Source organism: Rhincodon typus, chromosome 14 (assembly GCF_021869965.1).
Source record: "Rhincodon typus isolate 14 chromosome 14, sRhiTyp1.1, whole genome shotgun sequence".
Lineage (NCBI taxonomy): Eukaryota > Metazoa > Chordata > Chondrichthyes > Orectolobiformes > Rhincodontidae > Rhincodon > Rhincodon typus.
The window spans coordinates 35292449-35317690 of NC_063345.1; the positions used below are offsets into that span (position 1 = coordinate 35292449).

General features: G+C 39.6%; 1 protein-coding gene across 3 annotated transcripts in view; it reads right to left on the bottom strand.

Annotated features, from left to right (window-relative positions):
- The window catches only part of med12 (mediator complex subunit 12), a 194248-nt gene that overhangs the window by 96694 nt on the left and 72312 nt on the right, over nucleotides 1-25242 (bottom strand). For all 3 annotated transcript variants that reach the window (XM_020530169.2, XM_048605066.1, XM_048605065.1), the window contains 7 exons: nucleotides 24561-24679; nucleotides 23968-24111; nucleotides 22185-22348; nucleotides 20397-20528; nucleotides 13342-13569; nucleotides 11556-11700; nucleotides 3313-3433 (listed from right to left, as the gene is read on the bottom strand). In XM_020530169.2, the coding sequence (XP_020385758.1) occupies nucleotides 3313-3433; nucleotides 11556-11700; nucleotides 13342-13569; nucleotides 20397-20528; nucleotides 22185-22348; nucleotides 23968-24111; nucleotides 24561-24679 (1053 nt within the window). The remainder of the gene's footprint in view (nucleotides 1-3312; nucleotides 3434-11555; nucleotides 11701-13341; nucleotides 13570-20396; nucleotides 20529-22184; nucleotides 22349-23967; nucleotides 24112-24560; nucleotides 24680-25242) is intronic.

Here is a 25242-nt window from a genome sequence, read left to right on the forward strand (position 1 = left end):
AATGATCGTTGTCCCCAAAGTGTTTAACCACTGTCACTTGATCTATTTGGCCAACACCTCATTCCCCAGAAACACATCTAGCAGTACTTCCTTTTTTGTTGGGCCGGACGCAACTATTGTGCTATGAAACTCTCTTGAACATAAACTAGGAACATCTGACCTTCATTACTCTTTACACTATAATTATCCTAGTCTATATACACGCAAGTAATGTCCCTGCACTATGATCAGCAATCTTTCTGATTTTGTCTCCGGTTTAATGGGCCTCTGAGATCTGTGCGCAGCATCACCTTCTGGAATCTGAAGTTAATGTTGCAATTGGCAGGCTAGCACAGATCGTGGGTGCAGAACCTTTGAGCGGCTGTACATACATGCAGCCTTAAGGAAATGTTGGCTAGGATGTTTATACCTCTCTAACTTCCTTGCAGATTTGTTGCCCTTTTCCTTTCCACTAGTTTATAGACCAAAGGCTACACTGCGCAATGTAATTGAACCCTTCTCTTCTTTAGCTCTAGTCAAATCAATTGTCTTTTAACTATTTGAAACATCTTCCTTTCTTCATTACTGCAGTGCTGTCCTTAATCAAAAGCACCACTCTTTTTTTCTAGCCATTTTTTCCTTTCCTATCTGCCCTAAACACTTTTCCAGCACAGAGACCTGCCTTCTTTAAGCCAGGACTCCATTATTGCCACAGTACCATGATCCCACAAGACAATCGGTGTCTCTAACACACTGATCCACTTAACTAGACTCGGGGTATTTACATACATGCAATATAGTCCTGATTTAGACTTCACTAATTTCTCCCTGACTCTGATTCTGCCTATTAACTTACTATTCCTTACTTTGTTGCTATCTGCTTCTATCAGCATTTCACGCACCCTGGTATACCCTCAAGTTAGTTTAAACCCTTCTTATCAGCTGTAGCAAAATGCCCCACTAGGAACTCAGCTGCGGCTCTGCTCAAATGCAACCACTCTGGTTTGTACATGTGTCATTTCACTCAGGGCCAGTCCCAGTGTCCCAAAAATCTAAAACACTCCGTCCTGCATAATCTTTCCAGCCATTTATCTACCTTCTCCTCTTATGCTTGGACTCGCTAGAGTGATGCACTGCAAGTAATTCGGAAATTATTACTTTAGAGATCCTGCTTGCTGATTTGCCAAGTAACTCTAAATTACAACTGCAGGGCAACATATCTTCCTTGCTACTTATGTCATTAGTTCCAAAGTGGACCACAACCTTAGGTGTTTATCCTTCCCCATAAAGAATGCCTGCAGCCATTCTGTGACATCCCTGACTCTTGCATCAGGAAGGCAACAAACCATCCAGGAATCACGTTGAAGTTTGCAAAAATGCATGTCCATTCCCCTAAGTAAAGAATCTTTATTGGTACTGCCCTTCCAATAATCTTTTTCCCTCCTGCATGGTTGAGCCATCCATGGTGCCATGAGCATGACTCATATTGCACTCTTCCAAGGATACACCACCCTCACTAATACTCAGAATGGAAAATCAGTTATTGAGCAGATCTGCTGAGAGCTTTTGCGCAAACAGCCCATTTCTTTTGGAGTGCCTGGTGGTTACCTCCTTCCCATGTGCCTGCTCGCCCCTAAAGTGCCGTGAACACCTCTCTGAACACATTATCATCTAGCCTCACAGATGTATCTCAATGACTTGCTGGTAGTCGAACTGTGAAAACTGCAGCTTGAGCTTATGCGCTGGCTGACACTTCCTGTGCACTGGCTTGGCTAGCAACAAGTGTCCACAACTCCCCACATGCCACGCGACAGGCACTCTATATGGCAGAGCTACACTGCCATTTCTTAACCTCATCCAGAGTTACTTTACATAGTTTAACTTGTCACTTCTATTTATTTTAACTTTACTTTTACATTTAACTATAAACTGGACATTAGTAGAAAGCAAAAATTCTACAGCCTCTCACAAATTAGCTTCCCTTCCTGGTCTAGAAATTCTTAATCTCCCTGTGCTAGTTTAGAAATTTACCTATTTCAAAATTTGTGGAATTGAAACTCACCTCTGACAGCAGCTGTTTAACTGAAGACTTTCCTGAGATGTAGGATACTTAAACTTGCTTCTCTTGTCTCCTAACACTGTTTAATATGGTGTCAGCTCTCTGTCACATATGGGTCCGCGGTGTTACGTATTGGTCCATGCAGTGTCTACTCTCTGTCACAAGCTGTTTCATATAGTGTTTGCTCTCTCTGACCCACACTGTTTTACATACTGCTCTGTCACATACTGTTCTATATTGTGTCTGCTCTCTCCATCATGTACTGGCCCATGTAAAACAGCACGTGACAGACAGCAGACACTACATGGTGTCTGCTCTCTGTCTTCTACTGTTTCATGTGGTATCTGTTCCTTCTGATGCACGCTGTTGTATGTGGTGCCTGCTCTCTCCAGCACATGCTGTTTTATGTGGTCCCTTCTCTCTCTATCGTGCTGTTTCACATGGTCTCTTGCTCTCTAAAACACACTGTTTTATATGGTGTTTCTCTGTTGTGTGCTAATTTATTTGGTTGCTGCTCGCTCTCTCCTTCCTCACTCAGTTTCTAACCATGTCCTAACTCTCATGTTGTTTTATGTGCTGCCTGCATTCTCTCTCACTTGCACACTTTATTTAGTACCCATTTTCTCTCTCAGCATGATACATATTTTTTGGCGATCATGCATTACAAGACTCATGGTGATATTTCTCTCATAGTAAATTTTAGCACTGTTTTGTATGTGTACAACAACGAAGGCAGGATGCATCAAAGGACAGATGGATGAAAGGAAGGACTAGAAAAATAGCACAGAACCCATTAATAGTGATCATTTTTGTTAGTTTAATGATGTTAGAAAATAGAGAGCATTTCTTTTGCTATGAGTCAAACACTATTCACTCTAGAATACACCACACTGTGAAACCATTAGAAGTTGGAAAATGGAAAATTTTCCCCTGCTTGTAGAATCGTCCAGTTATCAAACTTTCTGATTTCTGAAGAGGATTGAAAAAGCAAATAATGCAGGAATATAAAATCAAATCAGTAAAATGCTTAGAACATTTTCAAGTTTCAAAAGCAGAAGGTAACAATTTTGTTCCAGTTAGATGCCTCCATTGTTAACCAGTGATTATGGAGAAAAATACCTGAAAGGCTCCTCAGTTAACTGATAGGATTAAGGTTTGGCGCTCATAACTACATCAAAGTATGCATGTTGTGAATAGACTGAATTTTAGTTCAATATTTCACACCCAAAATATCCCATCTTAGCACTTTCAAAAATGGCAACATAAATGGTTACCTGCATTAAGGAGTGATGGGATTGCCACACAACGGATCAGATCCTCCAATAATAAACATTGCCTGGCTATTAAAATCGCTATAAATGTAGCCAGAGAGTCATGGAATGATAAGTCACTCACCTGAGAAAAAAAAAGTATATAAGAAAGTCTTATTTCCACTCAAACATGACACCATTTTCTCTTAGATAATGCCTACTACTGAAAACATCAAGTAATAGCTATAGGTTCAGCAACAGCAATCACCACAATTCAGAAGGTCACAAGTTCATATCCTTTACCAGGGTTTCAGCAATGTTACTGACAGGCACTCCAATGAGAGAGTGGCTGAAAAACCTTGTAGAAGTATTAAACAAATACCTATTTGCCTATGTGTCCACTGTCCTTTATTTCCTCTCACACAGTTGTCACTGTTCAGATAGAAAAAGACTCCATAACCATGACTCAGAATGAAAAACACTTACTTCTCTCAGTGTCTGGCAACCACTCTTTCCAGAACCAAACCTCACTAAAAACAAACTGGCATACTTATTTCTGTCATGGCAGGACTGACATATGAAGAGAGACTTAAATCAGCTAGGACAATATTTACTGAAGTTTATTGATCACATGTCTCATTATTTGTGACTAACATTGCATGCATAATTGCTAGTATGTTTCCAAACAATAACTACAAATCAAAGTGATTCAATGTATGTGAAGTTCTTTGAAATATCATCCTGAGTTACGTAATAAAGTATTACATGAATGTCATGACCATCAGTAAGATGGCATTTAAATTGTAGGAGCTGTGGTCTGACAAGTACTCAGGTCCTGACTAACTTCACCCAAGAGTCATGAAAGAAATAGCTAATGAGGCTTTGATGCATTGGTTTTAATTTCCAAAGCTTCCATGATTCAGGGATGGTCCCATTACATAGAAACATAGGAACACGAATAGGCAATTCAACCTGTTAATCCTCCCCTTCCATTCAATACGATAATGGCTGTTTGAACAATTTAATGCCTTAGCACACCATTGGTAATCAGAAATCTATCCATCTGCATTAAGCATACTCAAAGATCATACCTCTACAGCCCTCTGTGGTAGAGAATTCCAAAGGTTCAAAGGTCCAAGTAAAATTATTTCTCCTCATGTCTGACCAAAGTGACATTTCCTTGATTTTCAAACTGTGCCCCCTGGTTTTAGACCTCCCCACTAGGGGGAAGAAGCCTTACCTGCATCTATTCTGCTTATTCCTTTAAGTATTTTAGGGTTGCAATGAGATCACTTCCCATTCTTCACAACTGTAGAGAATACAGGCCCAACTTGGCCAATCTGTCTTCAAAAGACAGTCTGGTCACCCGGGACCAAGTCTGGTGAACCTTTGTTGCATTCCCTCTAAGGATATAATAACTTTCCTCAGATAAAGAGACCAAAACTGCACACAGTAAATCCAAGTTCTTAAATAATTGAAGCAAGACTTTTCTATTTCTGTACTCAAGTGTTCTTGCAATAAATGCTAACACTCCATTAGCTGCCTTAACTTTTTTAAGTATTAGCCTTCTTAATAGCTTGCTGCATTGTTTTTATTCATTTATTGGACGTGGACATCACTGGCCGGCCAGCATTTATTACCTCTCCATAGTTGCCTTTGAGAAGGTGGTACTGAACTGTCTTCTTGAACTGCTGCAGTCCATGTGCTGTAAGTTAACCCACAAAGCTGTGAGGAAGGGAATTCCAGGACTCGAACCCAGTGATAGAGAAGGAAGTCAGGATGGCAAGTGACTTGGAGGGGAGCTTGCAGGAATGGTATTCTCATGTATTTGCTGCCTTTGTGCTCCTAGATGGAAGGGATTGTGGATTTGGGAGGTGCTGTCTACAAATCTTTGGTGAATTTCTGCACTGCAAATTGTAGATAGTAAACACTACTGCTACTGAGCATCAGTGGTGGAGGAAGTGGATGTTTGTGAAAATAGTGCAAATCAAGCAGGCTACTTTGGCCTGGATGGTGTTGAGTGTTGGTAGAGCTGCACCCAGCCCACCAAGTGGGGAGTATTCCATTACATTCATAACACGCACCTTGTAGATGACGGACAGAATGTGGGGAGTCGGGAAGTGAGCCACTTGCTGCAGCATTCCTAGCCCCTGACCTGCTCTTGTAGCCACACTACCCATCTACGGAAAGTCCAGTTGAGTTTCTGGTCAATCGTAACCCTGAGATCATTGAAAGTGGGGAATTCAATGATGGCAACACCATTGAATGTTCAGTCAGGTGCTAGATTGACTCTAATTAGAGATGGTTTTGGCCTGGCACGTGTGTGGGACAAATGTTATGTGCCACTTGTCAGCCCAAACCTGGACAGTCTTGCTGCATTTGAACATGGACAGATTCAGTAACTGAGGAATTGCAAACAGGGTTGAACATCGTGCAATCATCAGTGAACATCTGCAGTCTGACCTTATGACGAAGGGAAGGTCATTGATGAAGCAGCTGGAGGTGGATGGGCCTAGGACACACAGGCTTTCAACATCCACAATCATTTTCCAATGCGCCAGGTATGATGCCAACCAGTGGTGAATTTGCCCATTGATATACATTAATTCCACTTTTGCTAGGGCTCCTCAATGCCACACTCTATCAAATGCAGCCTTGATGTCAACAGCTGTCATTCTCACCTCATCTCTGGAATTTAGCTCTTTGGTCCATATTTGAACAAAGACTGTAATGAGGTCAGGCACTGAGTGGCCCTGGCAGTACCCAAACTGGGCATTAGCAAGCAAGTTATCACGAGCAGGTGCTGGGGTCTAAATAGCATTGTTGATGACACCTTCCGTCACTTTACTGATGATCAAAAGTAGAATGATGGCACTGTAATTGGTTGGAACAAAAACAAAAGTTGCTGGAAAAGCTCAGCAGGTCTGGCAGCATCTGTGGAGGAGAAAACAGTTAATGTTTCGGGTCCGGTGACCCTTCCTCAGAACTGATGGTGGCTGGGAAAATGTCAGTTTATATGCAGAAAATAGGGAGGTGGGTGGGGTAGGGAGTAAACGATAGGATAGAGCCCAAAGAGAGAGAAAGACAGTTGGATAGACAAAGGAGTTGCTAACGATCAGGCTGGGAGGGTAAGTAGTTGTTAATGGGGACTGTTAGTGACTAACAACAGGGGGTGTGTAGCGGCAGGCTATGTGGTAACAAGCCTAGTGTGTGGGGTGGGGGGGCTGGGACATGGGAGAGTTTAGGCCCTAAAATTATTGAAATGTAATTGGTTGGGTTGGATTTGTCCTGTGTTTTTTTTTGTGCAGGATATTCTTGGAGAAATTTCCACATTGTCAGGTAGATGACAGTGTTATAGCTGTACAGGAAGAGCTTGGCTAGGGATGCCGCAAGTTCTGGAGTATAAGTCTTCAGTATTATTGCCAGAATGTTGTCAGGGCCTTTGCACTATCCAGTGCCTTCAACCATTTCTTGAAATCATGTGGAGAGAAACGAATTAGCTGAAGGCTGGTATCTATGATGCTGGGGACCACTGGAGAAGACCAAGATGGTTCATCCACTTGATACTTCTGGCTGAAGATTACTGCAAATACTTCAGCCTTACCTTCTGCACTGATATGATGGATTCTTCCATCCTTGAGGATGGGAATATTTGTGCAGCCTCCTCTTCAATAGAGTTATGTAATTGTCCACTACCATTTACGACCAAATGTGGCAGGACTGCAGAGCTTAGATCTGATCTTATCTTTTGGTTGTGGAATCAGTTAGCTCTGTCTATCACTTGCTGCTTATGCTGTCTAGCATACAAGTAGTCCTGATGATAGCTTCACCAGGTTGAGACCTCATTTTTAGGTACGCCTGTGCTGCTCCTGGCATACCCTCCTGCATTCTCCATTGAACCAGGGTTGATCCTCTGGCCTGATGGTAATGGTTGAGTGCAGGATATGCCAGCCACGGGGTAGCAGATTGTGCTGGAGTACAATGCTGCTATTGATGGCCCACAGCACCTCATGGATGCCTAGCTGCTCAATCCGTTTGAAGTCTGTCGCATTTAGCATGGTGATAGTGTCACACAACACAACGGAGAGTATGCTCAATGTGAAAATGGGATTCTGTCACCATGAGGACTGTGCGGTGGTCACTCTTACTGATACTGTCATGGACAGATGTTTCCACAGCTGGAAGATTAAGCATTAGGTAAAATATATTTTTCAATTTTACTGACTCCCTCACCACCACTGTAGGCCAAGTCTAGCAGCTATGTCCTGTAGGACACGACCAGCCCGAACAACAGTGCTGCTGTGAAGCCATTCCTGGTGATGGATTTTGAAATCCCCCACACACAGTATATTTGCCCTTGCCATCTTCAGTGTTTCCTCCAAGTGTTGTTCAACATGGGAGGACGCTACATGGTAACCAGCAGGAGGTTTCCATGCCCATGTCAAACCTGAAGCCGTAAGACATCATGGGGTCCAGAGTCAATGTTGACGACTCCCTAGGCAACTATATACCAATTCTATGCCACTGTGCCACCACCTCTGCCGGGTCTGTCCTACCATTGGGACAGGACATATCCAGGGATGGTGACGGTGGTGTCTGGGACATTGTAAAGTATGATTCCTCGAGTACGACTGTATCAGGCTGTGGATTGACTTGCCTGTGAGACAGCTCTCCCAATTTTGGCACTAGGCCCCAGACGTCAGTAACGAGGTCTTTGCTGGATCGACAGGGCTGTATCTGCCACTGTCTTTCCTGGTGCCTAGGTCAATGCCGGGTGGTCATCTGGTTTAATTTCTTCATTGAGACTTTCTAGCTACTGATACAAAAAAAGTGGCTGACTAAGCCATTTCAAAAGGCAGTTGAGTGTTTCAAGGTCGTCAGTAAATTCTTATTCCAGGTTTTTTTTTTGTTTAAACTGAATTCTAATTCCACCATCTACCATGCCAGGATTTAAATCCGTGTCCCCAGAACATTAACTTGAATTAATAGTCATGTGTTAATACCACTAGACCATTGCCACCAAATATTTGGCATATTAGCCATGAGTGACTTATCAACATAAACACCCAAGTCCTCTTGTATATGTACACTTTCTAACATGTTACCACTTAAGATTGGAAGGTAATGAATGCAACTCATAGAATCATCATAGAATTCCTACAGTGTGGAAACAGGCCCTTTGGCCCAACAAGTCCACATTGAACCTCAGAGCATCCCACCCAGACCCATTCCCGTGACCCACCTAATCTACACATCCCTGACATTACGGGCAATTTAGCATGGCCAATCCACCCAGCCTGCACATCTTTGAACCGTGGGAGGAAACCGGAGCACCCGGAGGAAACCAACGCAGACACAGGGAGAATGTGCAAACTCCACACAGACAGTCGCCTGAGGGTGGAATCGAACCCAGGTCCCTGGCGCTGTGAAGCAGCAGTGCTAACCACCGAGCCACCATGCCACATTTTAGCCTTTTGTGTCTATGCAGCACTTTGAAAGATGAATTCAAATAGCTCTGCTCTCCTGCATACTTTGAGGTGGTGGTGGTGAGCTGCCCTCTTGCACTGCAGTAGTCTATTTAGAGTAGGCATGCTCAGAGTGCTATATAGAAGAGTTCTAGGATTTTGCTCCGGGATTTTGTTCCAGGGACAGTGAAGGCCATTTGCCATTGACATCCACAAACCATGAAGGAATTGGGAACTATGAAATTAGGGAAGCCCTTATGAGATGGTTTCCATCAAATTGTCCTTGCTGAAAAATAAACACACAGTCAAAGGGAATTAGTTTGATCCAAAACAGTTTAAAGGAGTAGCACCTTTGAATATAAATGCATGCAGATAGGTTTTTCATTCTTTATTCTTTTCAAGGTGTGGCAGTTGGCTATGAACTGAGAGGCTTGAGAGAGAATTTCAGAGGGCTGTTTAGAGTCAACTGATTAGGTCTATAAAGTTTTGATACATGCAATCAGTTAGTAATATTCTACTCGTTAACTTAAAATTCAGTGGCTTACCCCAGTTTATTACAGTTTCCTACATTTTGCCAAATGAAAACACTATTACTCTAAGCAATAGTGTCAGAAATCATGGCTAGTTATGTGTACATGTTTGTATTTCTGTATTTTGTCTTTTTCTTGCTTCGTAATGATCTTAGCACTGCATGATTGTGATAATTTGTTACTTTTGACAAAACATTTACATCAAACAACACAAAATATTCCCACATTGTAATAGATTGTAATTGTCTTTTGTGAGCAGGTGTTAGTAGTTTCTTGATTGACAAGAGAAAAAAGGTTATACAGGAAAGCCAAGGCCACAATCAGAGCATGATTTCGTCAAACAGCAGAGGATGCTTGAGAGGCTAAATGGAAAATTCCTGCTCCTAATTCATTTGATCATATGTTCACATATATCCCATACATATATCTCATCTCGCCTATTATAGGACTCTTACACCAATGTGACTGGATCTTAAATGCCTTCTTAACTCACCTAGCAAGCTACTCTGTTGTAATGGAGAAACCCCATTCAATATAACAAAAAAATGGACATGAGCTTTGATGGTAAAAGTAGAGTGTAATGGAAGCACAGGTTTAGGCTCCTAAAGAGACTGTTCGGTTGACTATACTTTTTGAGTCGTTTGGCTACAATGTTCAATTTAAGCAGCTTGACGTTTAAGGAAGCACCTGCGTAATAAATAACGAGCTGCTAAAATTGCCCCAGCAGCATACAAAATCCATTGAGCCATCTAATGCGTCGAGCTTTCTGCAATACTTAAAAGATCCAAGGCAGCTAGAGTGATTAGAAGTATTCATGAAATTTAAAAAGTAGGAGAATTGTCATAGAAGCATATTAACACGCTGAAACACAGGATGAAACAACATCTTTTAAACCAATTCTTCAAGTCTAGTCCATAAATTTAGCCAGATTTTCAAATTGGTCATCGCGTTCTTTTTAAAAATGGTATTCAGAAGGCTTCTGAACTGGGAAAAAAATGTTTATCATCACTGTACTTCTGTGTCAGGTACAGCACTAGTTTAATAAGGTAAAACTTGATGCTCTACAATGCCCGATTGACCACTGCAGGTCAATATGATGTTGACTACATGGTGAGCCACAAACATTCTACCCTCATTCAATAATGTACTTCAGCCCTAACGTCAGGGGAATATCTCTGACTTAGCCAGTCTGACAGTTCAAATTTCCATACGAATTATCCTTGTGACCAGAATGAGACTGACAATGAAGTCTGAGTTATGCAAAGTCTGCTGCAGATTCAAGCCGCTATAAAACTGGATTGAAATGGTACTAGCACATTTCATACAAATCCTTTCCAAAGTCTGATGAATCTTTCATACTCCTGAGTGGGCTGGAATTAGATGCAGCTCGTAGAAATCATAGAATCCCTACAGTGCAGAAAGAAGCCATTCAGCCTATCATGTCTGCACCAACTTTCCACAAAGCATCCCAGCCAGATCAAGTCCCTGATCCTAACTCCACATTTACCATAGATAGCCCACTTAAGCCTGCGCGTCCCTGGACACTACAGGGCAATTTACCATGGCCAAACCACCTCGTCTGCACGTCCTGTTTCTGTGCTGAATGACTCTATCTTTGGACTATGGAAGGAAACCAGAATACCCAGAAGAGACCCATGCAGACATGGACGGAAGTGCAAACTCCACACAGACAGTTGCCCAAGGCTGGAATTTAACCCAGGTCTCTGGCACTGTGAGCAGCAGTGCTAACCAATTCTAGAAATGAAGTCAAGTTTTAATGCCTGACTAAGAACTCAATTTAATGACACCTTTGCAGCCAATACAGATAAATTAACAATATCACATACAGGCACAGGCTGCATAACTAGGTGCACTCAACAACTGAATGTGTTAGATTGAAATGAGGAAAGGGGGAAAAATAGTTGAAATTTCAGTAACAGGTTTGATTAAAAATCAAGTAGATCTCAATCCAAATTCCTCACTTTCCCAGAGAGGCAGCCAGTTGTTTCATTAACCATTGCTGGTAAAATTTTCTATCGTCATTTTTTGTGTGAGTGTATTAAAGGAGTCATCCATGACTGAATAAGTAATTCATCAGTGAATCTCAATCTATAAAGAGACATGCTTCCTTTCAGTATTCACCTTTTCTTTTGTGGTAATAACTGTTAATAAGTATTAACTTAATTATCAGGCACACAGAAGAGTCAAAAGACGACGTTAACCTCCCAAAAAATTAAGAGATTAAAGGCCTATTTTATGACAGTATACTTACATCAACATTGCAGAGAAGATCATTGAAGCCACAAGTTCCATTATTAGATGAACAGCACAGTGCCTTAAGCACACCAAGCCATTCTGCGCTGAGGGCCTTGCAATAGGCAGTCAGCTCTGCACACAGGATAGCAATGTCATTCACACTGAAAAAAAGACATACAGGTATATTTTTTAAAATGCAGAGACGAATCAGGCAACTTAATTTAAATACAGCAAACATGCTCCTAAAAAATAGCAGTTTGCAACCGTGCATTTGTACTTTTGCAATCATAGGTTCGGTGTTCCTATGCAGAATTAAACCATTCTTTCTTCACCCTCAAAATAAGAATTTAACATTAATTCCAAAACAGCAAAATGTCAACATAGAAGTGCAGGAGGAATAGGGTGATACAATAAAATTCCATCCAAAAATAATAGCAGAAAACACTTGTGAATTGCATGTCTTCTACTTAAGTGAAATAAGAGGAGTTCACACAATTAAACCTGCCACAATGTAGCATAACGTGACATCAGGTGTCTAGTCTCAGTCAAGAAGGCCTTAGGATAGCAAAAGTGAGGAATGTGTAATTGGTACTGGTCTTCTCAAACTGAAGTACAAGCACATTGTTTAGACAAAGTGCAAGCTCCACTTTGCAATGTTAAAACTTGAAGTATTTGAAATGACCAACACATGCTCAAAATGGTGGTACAAGAATGGTGGGGGTGTGAGGGGCAAGCAAATATTCCATTACTGAACACTGAAATCCTTCAACTTGATAAGGCCATAATAAAGATAAATTTAGAAATTGAACATCAAGGTTCACTAAATCAATTGAGGCTCCATTAATACCAGTGTTTGGCCCAATAGCAATACAATGCCCAAATAAGTCTGATCTAGTTGCTTTAATACTCAAATCTAAATTCTCTATCCTAATATTAATATTAATACATAGAGAAAAAAATTTAAACTTCAATCAGTGAAAACAACCTTTACTGAGTAAAAGACTGAATTTTTGAACATGACAACACAAATGAACTTGCTTTTATTTTTGCTTTTGAGTGTTGGAAGATTAATTGAGAGCAGTGGAATGGAAAAGGGATCAGAATATGTTAAAATTGAAGTCAATCTACAGCATATTCTTCCAGGAATTAGTTGTTTCTTCACAGAAGTTCAAAATCCTTGTTGGTCATTAAATGCCTCCCTGATCATCGTTTGGCCACACTATTTTCCACTCATTTACTGCTACGTTCATTATTTCTCCAAGACAGCTCTTGCAATGTTTCATCCATTATTCCCAGGTTAAGTGTAGCACGGCATAATGTAGAATACAGCTTCCACTGCTGTATCTCAACAAGACTCAACTTCAACTTCAAATCAGCAATTGTTAAAGTGTCAGCGTGGCAATTCCGTTTTCTTGGTCAACAATACTTTCAGTCTGTTTGAGAGGACTGGCAATTCTGTACAACTGATTTTCAAGTAAATTTAATGTTGGACCGCTGAATTCATTGGAAGTCGGAAGTAAGGTTGGGCAGTGGCTGGGCAGAAAACACACATCAATTAATTATTCCGACCTGAACTTTAATCTAGGCTCCAGATGTGAATGAGTGACGATATAGTAACAAGTGTACGTTCACCAGCCATTCTCTATTTTTTATAAACTTAGTGAATTGATTCTAACTTTTTTCTCATTTCAAATAAGTTGGTTTATAACTTTAAATGAAACAGTGCTAACCTATCTTGCCACATTAACTTTACACCTACGGAGGAAACAGTCAGGTAGATATAATGTTATTTACGCACTTACCGATCAGGGTCATGATGCCCCACACAGACATGCATGAGTGCATTGCAAACAAAGCTGTAGCGATTGGCTGGGTTATCATTCAGGATTTTACCAAGCATGGAGTAGCTGAAATTGTGGGCAGAGGGGTTTTCAATTGCATCAATCATGAATTCAGGTTCCCAGAGCATGTTGGAGTCAGAAGGATCTATATTACTGTAGATTGTGTTCTTGACTTTGGAACAGGCATCACTTGTAGCAAAAATAAACAATTAAACATCATTAAATTTCAAATGCAGAAGGTTTCATGATTTGTCAAAAACCAGTGAGTAACAGACTATGGTCTGAAATTCTATTCAAAGAGTAATAGAATGGCTACTCTACATTGTGTCCATGCTAGCTCTTCGCAAGAGCAAATCAGCTAGTTCCACACCTCACTTCTTTGCCCACAGCCCAGTGAATTTACTCTAAGTGCTTATTCATTTCCCTTTTGAAAGCCGCAACTGAATCTGCTTCCACATCAACATTTCAAATACTATCCACTTTTGGCATAAAAAGAACTTTTCAATATATCGACATTGCTTCTGTACTAGCATCTTGTGACTCTTTGTCCAACAGGAAGAGATTTTCTCTATTCACTCAGTTTACACCACATACCATGACTTTTAATATTTGTCAAATCTCTTCTCAACCTTCCCTTTGCGGAAGAGAATTAACCTAGCTTCTCTAATCTATCTACATAACTGAAGTGAAACCATTTTTGATAACTTTTTCTCACATACTTCATGCAGTGCATTGCTCAATATTGGACACAATATTTCAGTTCCAGTTTTAGTAAAACAAAATAGCACTGGAGAAATGAATGAGACTACAAGTTGATAACAACCGAACTTAATGATTTACATCCCAATATGCTGAAAGAATTGCTTCCAGGAATAGTGAAGGCATTGATGGTCAGCTTCAAAAATTCTACAGCTTCTACCAACTGGAGGGTGGCAAATGTAATCTCACGATTAAAGGACTGAAAAAGGAAACTGGGAACCACAGACCTGCTGACTTGACGTCAGTAATAGAGAAAATGCTTGGGTCTATCATAAAGAATATGATAACTGGACACAATTAAATGATGGTAGGACTGGAAAGAATCAATATGGACTTTATAAAATGAAAAGCACATTTAACAAATTTGTTATGGAGTTTTTTTTTGAGGATGCAACCAGCAAATAAGTAAGAAATCAGTAGGTACGGTGCATTTGGATTTTTAGAAGGCTACCGATAAGGTCCCAATGCAGGAAATTAACAAACAAAATTTAGGGCACATGACATTTAAGATAGCATACAGAAATGGATTGAGAATTGATTAATGGACAGAAAGCAGAGTTGGAATAAACAGGTAATTCCCAGGTTGGCAGGTGGTGACTAGTGTAAGGATCTAGTGACTAGGGCCTATTCACAACATGTATCAATGATCTGGACGTGGAAAGAAATGTAAGATTTCCAAGTTTATTAATGACACAAAACTAGGTGAAAATTTAAGTCGTGGGGAAACTGAAAAGAGGTCTCAAGGGAATTTAGATAGGTAAAGTGAGGGGACCAAAATATGGCAAACAGAATATAATGTGGAAAATGTGCTGCTCCTCTTTGGTAGGAAACACACAAATCTATATCTTAAATGGAGAGAGACTGGGAAGCATTGATGCACTCGTGCAACAAGTAATTAGGAAGGCAAACAGTGTGTTTAAGACTTTACTGCAAGAGGTCTTTAGTACAAGAGTAAAGACCTCTTACTGCAATTGTACAGAACTCTGGTGAAAATGAACTTGCAGTATTGTGTAGTTTTGGTTTCCATTCCTAAGGAAAAGTATACTTGCCACAGAGGCAGAGCAACAAGCATTCACCAGGCTGGACATTCCTAACATCCCAGGGATTAATGAGGAGGCATTAGGAGATTTTGCCTATATTCTCTAGGTTTGGAAGAATGAGAGGTGATCTCATTGGAGTATACAAAATTCTTGGAGTCAACTAACCGAATGGAAGAAGGATGCTTCCAGTGGCTAGTCTTTCTAGAACAAGGATTCTCCATGTAGGGGCCCCAAGTGTGGTTGGAAAGGTGAAATTTTGGGGTCACAAGTCCCAAAGTACCAACCCCTTCAATCTGCTCTCATGAGTGGTCCCCTCCTGTCCCCATATCACACTGTTTACCAAGAGGTTGCCACAATTTTCAAGTGTCAAAATGTGGTCATAGTTGGAAATTGTTTGGGAGACATGGTATAGAACCAGGGAACAAGAGTTTCAGAACAGGAGGTAAATCACGCAAGTCTGAGAGAAGGAATTCCTTCACTGAAAGGGTGGTGAAGATTTGAAATTCTCTATCCCAGAGGACTGTGGAGGACATAGTCATTAAGTACATTCAAGGCAGAGATGACAGATTTCTAGATATTAAAACAAAGTTGAGGCCAGTCATGATTTAGTTGAATATTGCAGCAGGCTCAATGAGCTGCACTGCTCAATTTTCAACGTTATGTTGATCCTAAACCCACATTTTTATAAAGGTTCATCATAACTTCCTTTATTTTCTTTTCTTTGACTCTATTTATAAAGCCTTGGACCTATGTATTCTTAACAATTCTTTCAACCTCCTCTGTCAGTTTCAAAGATCTGTGCATATATAACAAAAGGTGCCTGTGCTCTAGAACCCCTTTAGAGTTGCACCATTTGGTTTATATTGCCTCTCCTTATTCTTCCTAGCAAAACGTTTGACTTCCTGCACTAAATTTTATATCTCAACTACCCACCCATTCAACTAGCCTATGTCTTCTTGAAGTCTACCACAATCTTCCTCACAGTTCACAATACCTCCAGGTTTTGTCTCATCTACAAATTTTGAAACTGTGCCATGCACACGCAAGTCTAGAACATTTATGCAGATCAAGAAATGCGGTGGTCCTTGTTCTGATCTCCGAGGAACCCCACTGTATATTTCCATCATAGAGTCATATAGCACAGAAACAGATCCTTCAGTCCAAACAGTCCATACCAAACATAATCCAAAACTAAACTAGTCCCACCTGCCTGTTCCTAACCCATCCCTCCAAACGTTTCCTATGCATGTACTTATATCAAAGTGTCTTTTAAACATTACAACCGTGCCCACATCCACTACTTGTCACAAAGTTCATTCCACACATGAACCACCCACTGTGTAAAAAAAATTGGCCCCTTGTCTTTTTTAAGTCTCTGTCCTCTCAACTTAAAAATATGGCTCTCATCTTGAAAGCCCCATCCTAGGGAAAATGACACCTACCAATAACCCTATGTATACCCATCATGATTTTACAAACCCCTATAAGGTCACCTCTCAACCTCTTATGCTCCAGTGGAAAAAAGTCCCAGCTTTTCTTTAAATCCAAAGAAAAATCTTTAACCAGTATTCAGTTCCCTATCACTCAGTTTCTATGCTGCTATTGTTTCTATCATTCCTATCTTTCAACTTTCCTGGCAAGGCTATTATGTGGCAATATCAAATTACTTCTGAAAAATCCAAGCACACCACATCTAACATGTTATTTCCACCTCTGTTAGTTCATCAATGAGCACAAAAATAGTTAAGCACGATTCACCATTAATAAATCAGTGTGGTTTTTCTTTTATTAATCCATGCTTGTGCAAATTTACTGGTAATTTTATCTCAACTTTTTTTAAAATGCTTTCCACCACAGAGCTTAAATTGACTATGCTGTAGTAGTTGGACTTATCATGACTTTGTTTTTTGAAAAAGGGTGCACATTTACAATTGTCCAATTATGTGGAATTACTCGCGTAGCTGAGGAAAAGTGACAGATTATAGTCAGAGATAGTGTAATTTCCAACTTTGCTTCCATCAGCAATTCCAGATGCATTCCATTAGTCCTGATGACTTATCAACTTCAAATATAGCCAGCCTTTCTAAGACTTCCCCAATCTATTTTTAGTTTCTCCAGCATTGAAAGAACCTCCTCTCATTCAATATGGTTTCAACAGCATCTACTCCCTTGGTACAGACAGATGCTGAGGCACTCATTAGTTAGCTCAGCATCCATGTGCAAATCTTTTTTGGTCCCTGATCAGTCCACCCCACCTCTTGTTAAGCTTTACTACTTGCATATGTTTGGGAAAACATTTGGATTTGCTTTTACATTGACTGCAAGTCTCTTCTCTTATTTTCTTTTCCAATTCCCATCTGAATTTTGTCAGCATTTTCTTATTTTCTCTTGAATTAATATTCTGACATCTGTCACATGCACCCTTTTTCTGCTTCATCTTGTCCTTTAATTCTTTTGTCATCTAAGGAGCTCTAATTTTACTTGTCCTACCTCTTCCTTCATGGGAATTAACCTTAACGTACCTGAACCACCTCCATTTTAAAGGCTCATTATTCCATACCAGTTTTGCCTGCCAACATTGCATTCTATTTTACCTACAACAGATCTATTCTTATCCCAATGAAATGGCCCTTCTCAAATTCTTCGGATTTTGACTTGAAATTATTCCATGCATTTTCCCAACACTAACCTGGAACAGGCCAGCATCCCAGACATTGCAAGGAAGTTCATTATTCAGGGATGCTTCTCAGCAAAACTGACATAAGTAAGATAACAATAATGGAGAAATGAAAGTCACTAAAAAGAGTGACAGGTTCCCAAGATGAGACAGTTTGATCACAGGGTTTTAAAAGACATAGTGTAAAACATTACAGATGTTTCAATTATAATGCAGGAGGCAGTGGCATAGTGGTACTGTTACTTAACTAGTAATCCAGATCCCCAAGCTCTAATCTACAAAGTTCTTTGTTTAAAACCCTGTAATGAAAACCATCTGGTCTAATGTTCTGGGGATATGGGTTTGAATCCCACAACAGCAGATGATGACATTTGAAATCAATAAAACAATTTGGAATTAAAATTTAGTCTAATTTCAATCATCTAAAAAACTGCCAATTGTCATGAAACCTATCTGGCTCACTAAGGCTCGTTAGAGAAGGAAATCCAATGTCCTTACCTAGTCTAACCCATATGTGGCTCCAGGCCCATAGCAATGCAGTTGACATTTAACTGCCCTCTGAAATGCCTTAACAATCCAAACAGTTCTAGGGTAATTAGTGCTGGGCAATAAATGCAGACCTAGCCAGCATGACGTCCACGTTCTGTGAACAATATATATTCCAAAAATTCTTTCAAAATTCTCTCAACTTGGGAATCCTCCCCTCAGAATGGTCCGTAACACTGACAGAGGGAAAGCAGTGAATTACAGACCAGTTAACCTAACATCTGAAGTAGGGAAATTCCTAGAGAAAGATGTCTGAATGCTAAATTTTTTTCTGCTAATCAGGGAAAACCAGCACGGATTTGTTAAGGGTTGACAATGTTCAATAAAACAGACTGAATTTTATGAAACAGTAAACAAAATAGTGGCTAGGGAATGACAATGCATGTTTTACACATGGACTTTCAGATGGCATTTGATAAAGTAACACATAAATATCTGCTATCTACAGCTTACATTAATGGACTTTAAGGAAAATTAATGACTTAGTTATGGCTCTTATGGTAGTGGTAATGTCCATGCCTCTGGACTGGGGGGCCAAGCTCAAGTCCCAACTGCTCCAGAGGTATATGATAACATTTCTTAACAGATTGACGAGAAAAACAAAATTGGCTGAACGGCAGGATGTAAAGGGTCTGCATAATGGACATGATTTGTACTGCAATTTCAATTATTTTCTGTAATTATTAAAAGATTTGGATGATAGAATCACAAAAGACATATTCAAATTTGCCAATGACAAAAACAGATGGCATTGAAAGCAATTTAAATGAATGCATAAGCTTACGAAGAGATAGCAAAAGAGTAAACGAACAGGCAAACTTTTGTAAATGGATTTCAAACTATGCTAATGTGAGATTATCCAATGCAGACCTAAAAGTAAAACAGGGTACTTTGTAAATGGTGGTGTACCAAAACAGTGGAGGGTCCAATGAAATGAAGAGCCAGGTATACAGGTCATTAAAATGTCAAACAGGCACAGAAAATAACTAAACAGATTAATAAAATGCATGGGTTTATATCTTGAGGAATAAAACACAAGAGGTCAGACGTCACACTTCAGCCAGGCAAAGACTTAGTCAAAATTCATCAGGAGTCCTAACAGCTGTTCTCAGTACTCGACATAAGGCTGGATATATTGAGCTGGTAGTGAATTCAGCATAGAATTGCCAGAATGACCAGAAGTAATTACACAAACAAAGGTTGGAATTTAGAAAATCCAAGATATTTTCAGGAAACTAAGTTGAATGGATGGACTAAGTTAAGAGGAACTATTTCTACTAATTGGGGAAGTATAGGATTATGGACCATGGTCAAAAACTGAGAGCCAAACTAAATAGAAGTTTGGATCTCTCTTCCACAAACAGAAACTGATATTAGAATCTTGTTAATTTTAAAACTTAATTTGACAGTTCTTTTTATTAATCAAAAATATCAAAAGGATGTGGAGTTGGGTTACAAATCAGTCAGAACATCACTGAATAGCAAAATACGCTTTAGGAGCTAAATAGTGTCCTCATGTTTCTAAATATTATATTTCCTGTTCTACTGAAGCAGCGAGTAGGTTGGAGTTGCCAAAGAGCACTCAGCTAAGGTTGAGTATTGAACATGCAAGGATGGATGAATGTTCTGACATTCTTTTAGGGACTATGAAGTACTCATCAGAACTTTCTCTTTAGCGATTATACACGTTGGATAGAGTCCATATACTTGGTTTGTAGAAGGACAAACATCTTGGTCCAAATGGCAATTTATGGCTCATTCTTGTTCATTCTTTTAGTGTCTCTAAGTTTCAAATAATGATTAGCGAGAAGTAACAAATTCTGTAAATATTCAGAAACTAATCAAAATTTCCAAAATATCTATCATTTATAGCAGGACTAAATTTAATCTATCTCCTCATGAGTTCCTCTGCCAGCTTTTCAAACAATTGATTGCGAAAGGTTGTCTACCTAAAGCTTTGCATATTTGCTCTCAAACATTTCTCCAACTCTTACCCAAACAGCTCTCCAAACTTGCTCTTTAAATGACTGCAGGAGGTGTACAGATCATAGAGGTAGGCAAGGATACAACGCTCAGCAGAGGAGCAGTCTGCTGGGTTAACACCATGCTTTACCACGCCACATAAACTGAAAAGGAAAGAGAGAGGTTACTCCAAAAAAATTTTTAGTTTAACAAGGTTTCAGACGGAGATGAAACATTATCAACAGCACCATATATCAGTTTATATTTTCCTTTTCATTCATTTAAAGAGCTAGTCACAGCATTTTTCCAACAATCATACGGAATTGATTTTTGTATCCCTCTGTAAGAATACTGCCAATTTATACCACATTCAGTGCAACACTGTAAACATTGTTTTAGTTCAAAAGTGATATGGCCATGGCTTGGATACAAACATCCATCTAAAAGTATTTAGACTTAACCTGACAGCACTCTACCCTCACATAAATGTGAGGCTTTCATATTTCATGACTTTCCCTTATGGGCTGCTGCTGTTTGTTTTGATTTAATTTGCTGTAAAATAACAAAAACCTGGTACAAAACAGCTTAAAAAAAAGCACTTTATTTACAAATATAGACATTGCTGGAGCAACTCAGTATATCTGGCTGTTTCTGTGGAGAGAAAGCAGAGCTAAAGCTTCAGGTCCAGTGACCTGGGCAGTGGAGGGTTCAGTAAAGGAATAAGACAGGTGGAGACAGAGCCAAAAGGAAGAAAAAGATAGTCAGGCAGACGAAGGGATGGATAACAGTAAGCCAGGAAGAAGGAAGAGCTGCTGCTCCCTCCAGCCCAAAAGTCTTAAGCATGTATATCACTTTTACCCAGCTTCAATCAGTTCTGAAGAAGGATCACTGGATCCAAAACGTTAACTCTACTTTCTCTCCACAGATGCTGCAAGATCTGCCACGTATCTTCAGCAATTTCTGATTTTGTTTCAGATTTCCAGCATCTGCAGTTCTTATTTTAGCACTTTGTTTACCTTATTCCTTGATGCCTTCCAATGACACTGCTGCTTGTGAAGTATTTCAGGTCAACATACTTAAGGAGTCCCAATAACAGGATTCAAATGCATAACAGCCACCAAACTCATTTTCCTTCAAACTCCTCACAACATTCAAGGATCACATTTACACAGAAATATTACATTACATAATAATAAAAACAAAATGCTCAAATGTTGAGCTGTGGTTGCTTTTCTGATGAAGTTAATCAACCCGACTGAGCCCACTAAGAAATTTATTTGCTAACAACCTTGCCTGAAATATAAGGCTTGAAAGGCCACACCAAAGTTTAATCTCAAAAATCAAGGCCGACACTTCAGTACCAATTGAGCTCTCGAGGGGAAGCAATCTTTTGGACAGCCCCAAATATTCACTCAGGAGCTGTAAAAGATCCCCCAGCACTACTTTGACGGACAGCAAGGAAGTTATCCCCAGCTTTCTGGGTTATCTTTATTCCTCTAAAAACTTCACAAGACACAGTCATTGTCACAGCTGTGCTCAATTCAAAATGCTGTGCTTCCTACACAGTGCCAACACCACAAAAATGCACTTGATTGGCTGTAAGGTACTTCTAGACGTCTCGTGGTCTACACTACATAAATCAGAGTTTTTTTGTCACATTCAATCGGCACTAAATTTGTCAATAATGTTCATGTAAAGCCATCTTTGAACAATTATGAGGAGCAAGGGAAATACAAGCCTGCATGTGGCCCCTTGGATCTCATCGGTTGGGGATCTTTATAACATAAATCTGCGCAAAAAGTAGTATGTCGAAGTCTCACCCTTCAAATACTTGTGCTGTCTGATCAGAGTTGAGGATAAGGCAGGAGTGATAACGTCGCAGGACTGCCACAATGCAGAGACACAAACCCGTTGTGTAGCTGCCAACCAGACTGGATGACTTCAGAAGTAACTCTGCTTCCACCACGCTCAATTCATTCAGCAACTGCAGGGAAAAAACAGAAGCAATAAGCATAATTTCTGACCAACTTTTACATGAAAAGACCTGAGAACTAAAAACCAAAGCAATACAATAAATTTAAAGAATGATACATGTAGATGAAATTGAAGGACTGTAATATACTAGACTTCAAAAACTACATAAGCTTTTGCAACCTTAAATCTCTTGTTGGGAAAAGCTGACTCAAAGATCCATTGTATTAAGGTAAGGTAAAAGTAATGCTGCATAGTCCCAGAAAACCAAAGGCTGCTCTCTCAGAGACAGACGATTGACAATGGTTTAAGCTGAGGGTCACCACATCTCAGGCAAGCGACCAGCTTGAAAAGGAGAGTTCTTCATGGTAACCTTAACCAGTGGTGAACGCATGGTGTTAGTATCACCCTGCATTGCAAACCAGCCACCCAACCAACCGTTCAGCCTTCTATTATTTGGTACGGATCAAAGAGTAAGAGTCATCTCAGGCTGCTGCAGTCCACTCCTCATGAGTAAAGGTGAAAGAAGTACTGAGGGAATATTAAGTCACTAGATATCTCAACGAATTGCTAGGGTGTACAGACTGGAGAAACTAACAGCTTTCTGAAAACAAGTTAAACAAGTAGGCATATATATGGTACTATACTGGGTGTTACTTGGTTAACAATTCAGAGAAATTAGTTCAAAAGCCACCACCATGGCAACGGAGGAATTTAAATTTAATTTTGATAAATCTGGAATAAAAAGATAAAATCAGCACTGATGTCCATGAAACTATTCGATTATTGTTAGAAACCATCTAACTCACTAATTCCTTAATGAAGAGGCAATGTGTCATCCTCAGTCTGGTATATATGTGACTCCAGTACCATGGCAAAATTGTTGACTCTTAACTGCCTTCTCAAATAGCCAATAAATCACCCAATTCCATTAAAAATCTAGCTCACCATTACCTTCTCAAGAGGATGAATAAAAATACAGCCCTACATATGAAAGCTGATCAGTACAGCCCATCTCAGCAGATCAAATGACTCAATAGTGAATACGATCCCATGTTCCGTTAAGAGTGAAATAAACAATTTTTTTGAAAATGCATCAGTGCCTGCAGTTTACAAGATTATAGTTATTGTTGTTGGGGAAGTTGGTATTGAAATGTTCAAACCAGAAAGTCCCAGGGTCCCTCCCTAGTCTACAGCAACAAATATATGTCAATTGACCTCAGGTACTCTTGAGCAGGGGCTGAGAGAATCAGGCACACTGCCTACTCCTGATTGCTATTCAAAGAAGTTAGCTGGCTGAGGGACACATGCCTGGAGTTCAGTTGAAGCCATGATTAGGTTCAGCTGCAAAATCCTTCACTATAAAAAGAAATGCCTTCTGGTGTTCACCATCTAATCTTGGGCTTAAACTCCAGAGACATGAAACAGTCCATTATATAATGTAAACAAGTTAATAGCAAAAGCCTGCAGTGCTACTTTGCCTTTATTATAACCACATTAAATTTTAACAATTAGGTACAATTAAAATTGTAGCTCACCATCATAGAAACAACACAACTTTAAATTGCCATTATGTATCTTGAGGCTTTAAGTAAAGCAAGTTGAGACAAAACAGATTAACACCAAAATTACCTGAATAGCAAAATCTATAAGTCCACTGATATTGAGGGAATACTCCATCAGATCAAAGATGAACTGAATATGCTGAACAAGAGGCAGATGATAGGACATTCCTAAGGCAAAACTAGTGATCTGTTCCAGTACATTCCGTGACACCTGTCATAACAAAGGAGAGTAGGTAATCACTCAATTTCTCATATCTTGAAGAGATCAAACTTACTTTTGCACTGATCTTTATTCCTTAATAAGTAGGAACAGCCAAAATCAGTGGGGAGGAATGCACACAAATTCTGCAGAGTTATCAGATATTCAAATTGCTTTTTAATTATAAGTTGTTTTTAATTATACTGCAAACAGATTATGTTTTTGATAAGCAGTACCGTTAAAAAATGTTAAGACCTACAAACAACGCCAACAAGGCTGAACAGAGAAGGATGAGGCAAGTCAAACAGCGGTTGTATCATGGTGCCTGCCCAAAAAAGCATACTGCAGTTCCTTCAAATTTACATCATTTTTAATTGCATTCATTAAAGAGTATACAACAATATGGAAACTGGTGACTCCTACTGCACAGTTTAGCAATTTAATGGCATCTTGCCTTTTACCTGAGAGGTAACTTGATGTTGATCAAAATGTGAAAGATGCTGAAATTTCGCAAATATATCCTCAGCTGTAGGAAATGCTTCTGGCTTATTTTTTTTCCGCTTCTGTCCTTCCTCTCCACCTGCAGTCAGAAGATGCAAAACAAAACAAAAAAAATACTGCTATATTCAGCAAATAACCATCTAAAATTGTAGAGGAAACTTTGAAGAACTCAACAAGAGGAATCACGTTAGCACCTACCTATCTCAGTTGCACCTGTAATGAATTTCAGAATCATCTGTATGTTTAGCCAAGACATATCTATCTTTTTGACACAATGTAAACATTTACTCAATTCCTACTTTTTCTTCAAAAACACAATTCCCAGCAGTGATAATTCAGATGTGAATTACGTCTACTCACGGTATAATACTTGCACCCAAACTCAACATACCTTAACAATCTACACAATACTATCAAAATATTACACTGATAGGGGTGCTGTCTTTCTGGTGAGCCATGAACCAGTTGCTTAATTTAATTGTTCAGTGCATTCTAAAAATCCGTGTGATTATTCCAAGAAAAGAAGTGTTGCTCTGTGACCTGGCAACACTGCACTCTGAATCAAAACCAAAAAAAGATATACAAGGATAATATTGGTACATTTTTGAGTGACAGTTACTGCATTTATAAAAGTCATGCTGT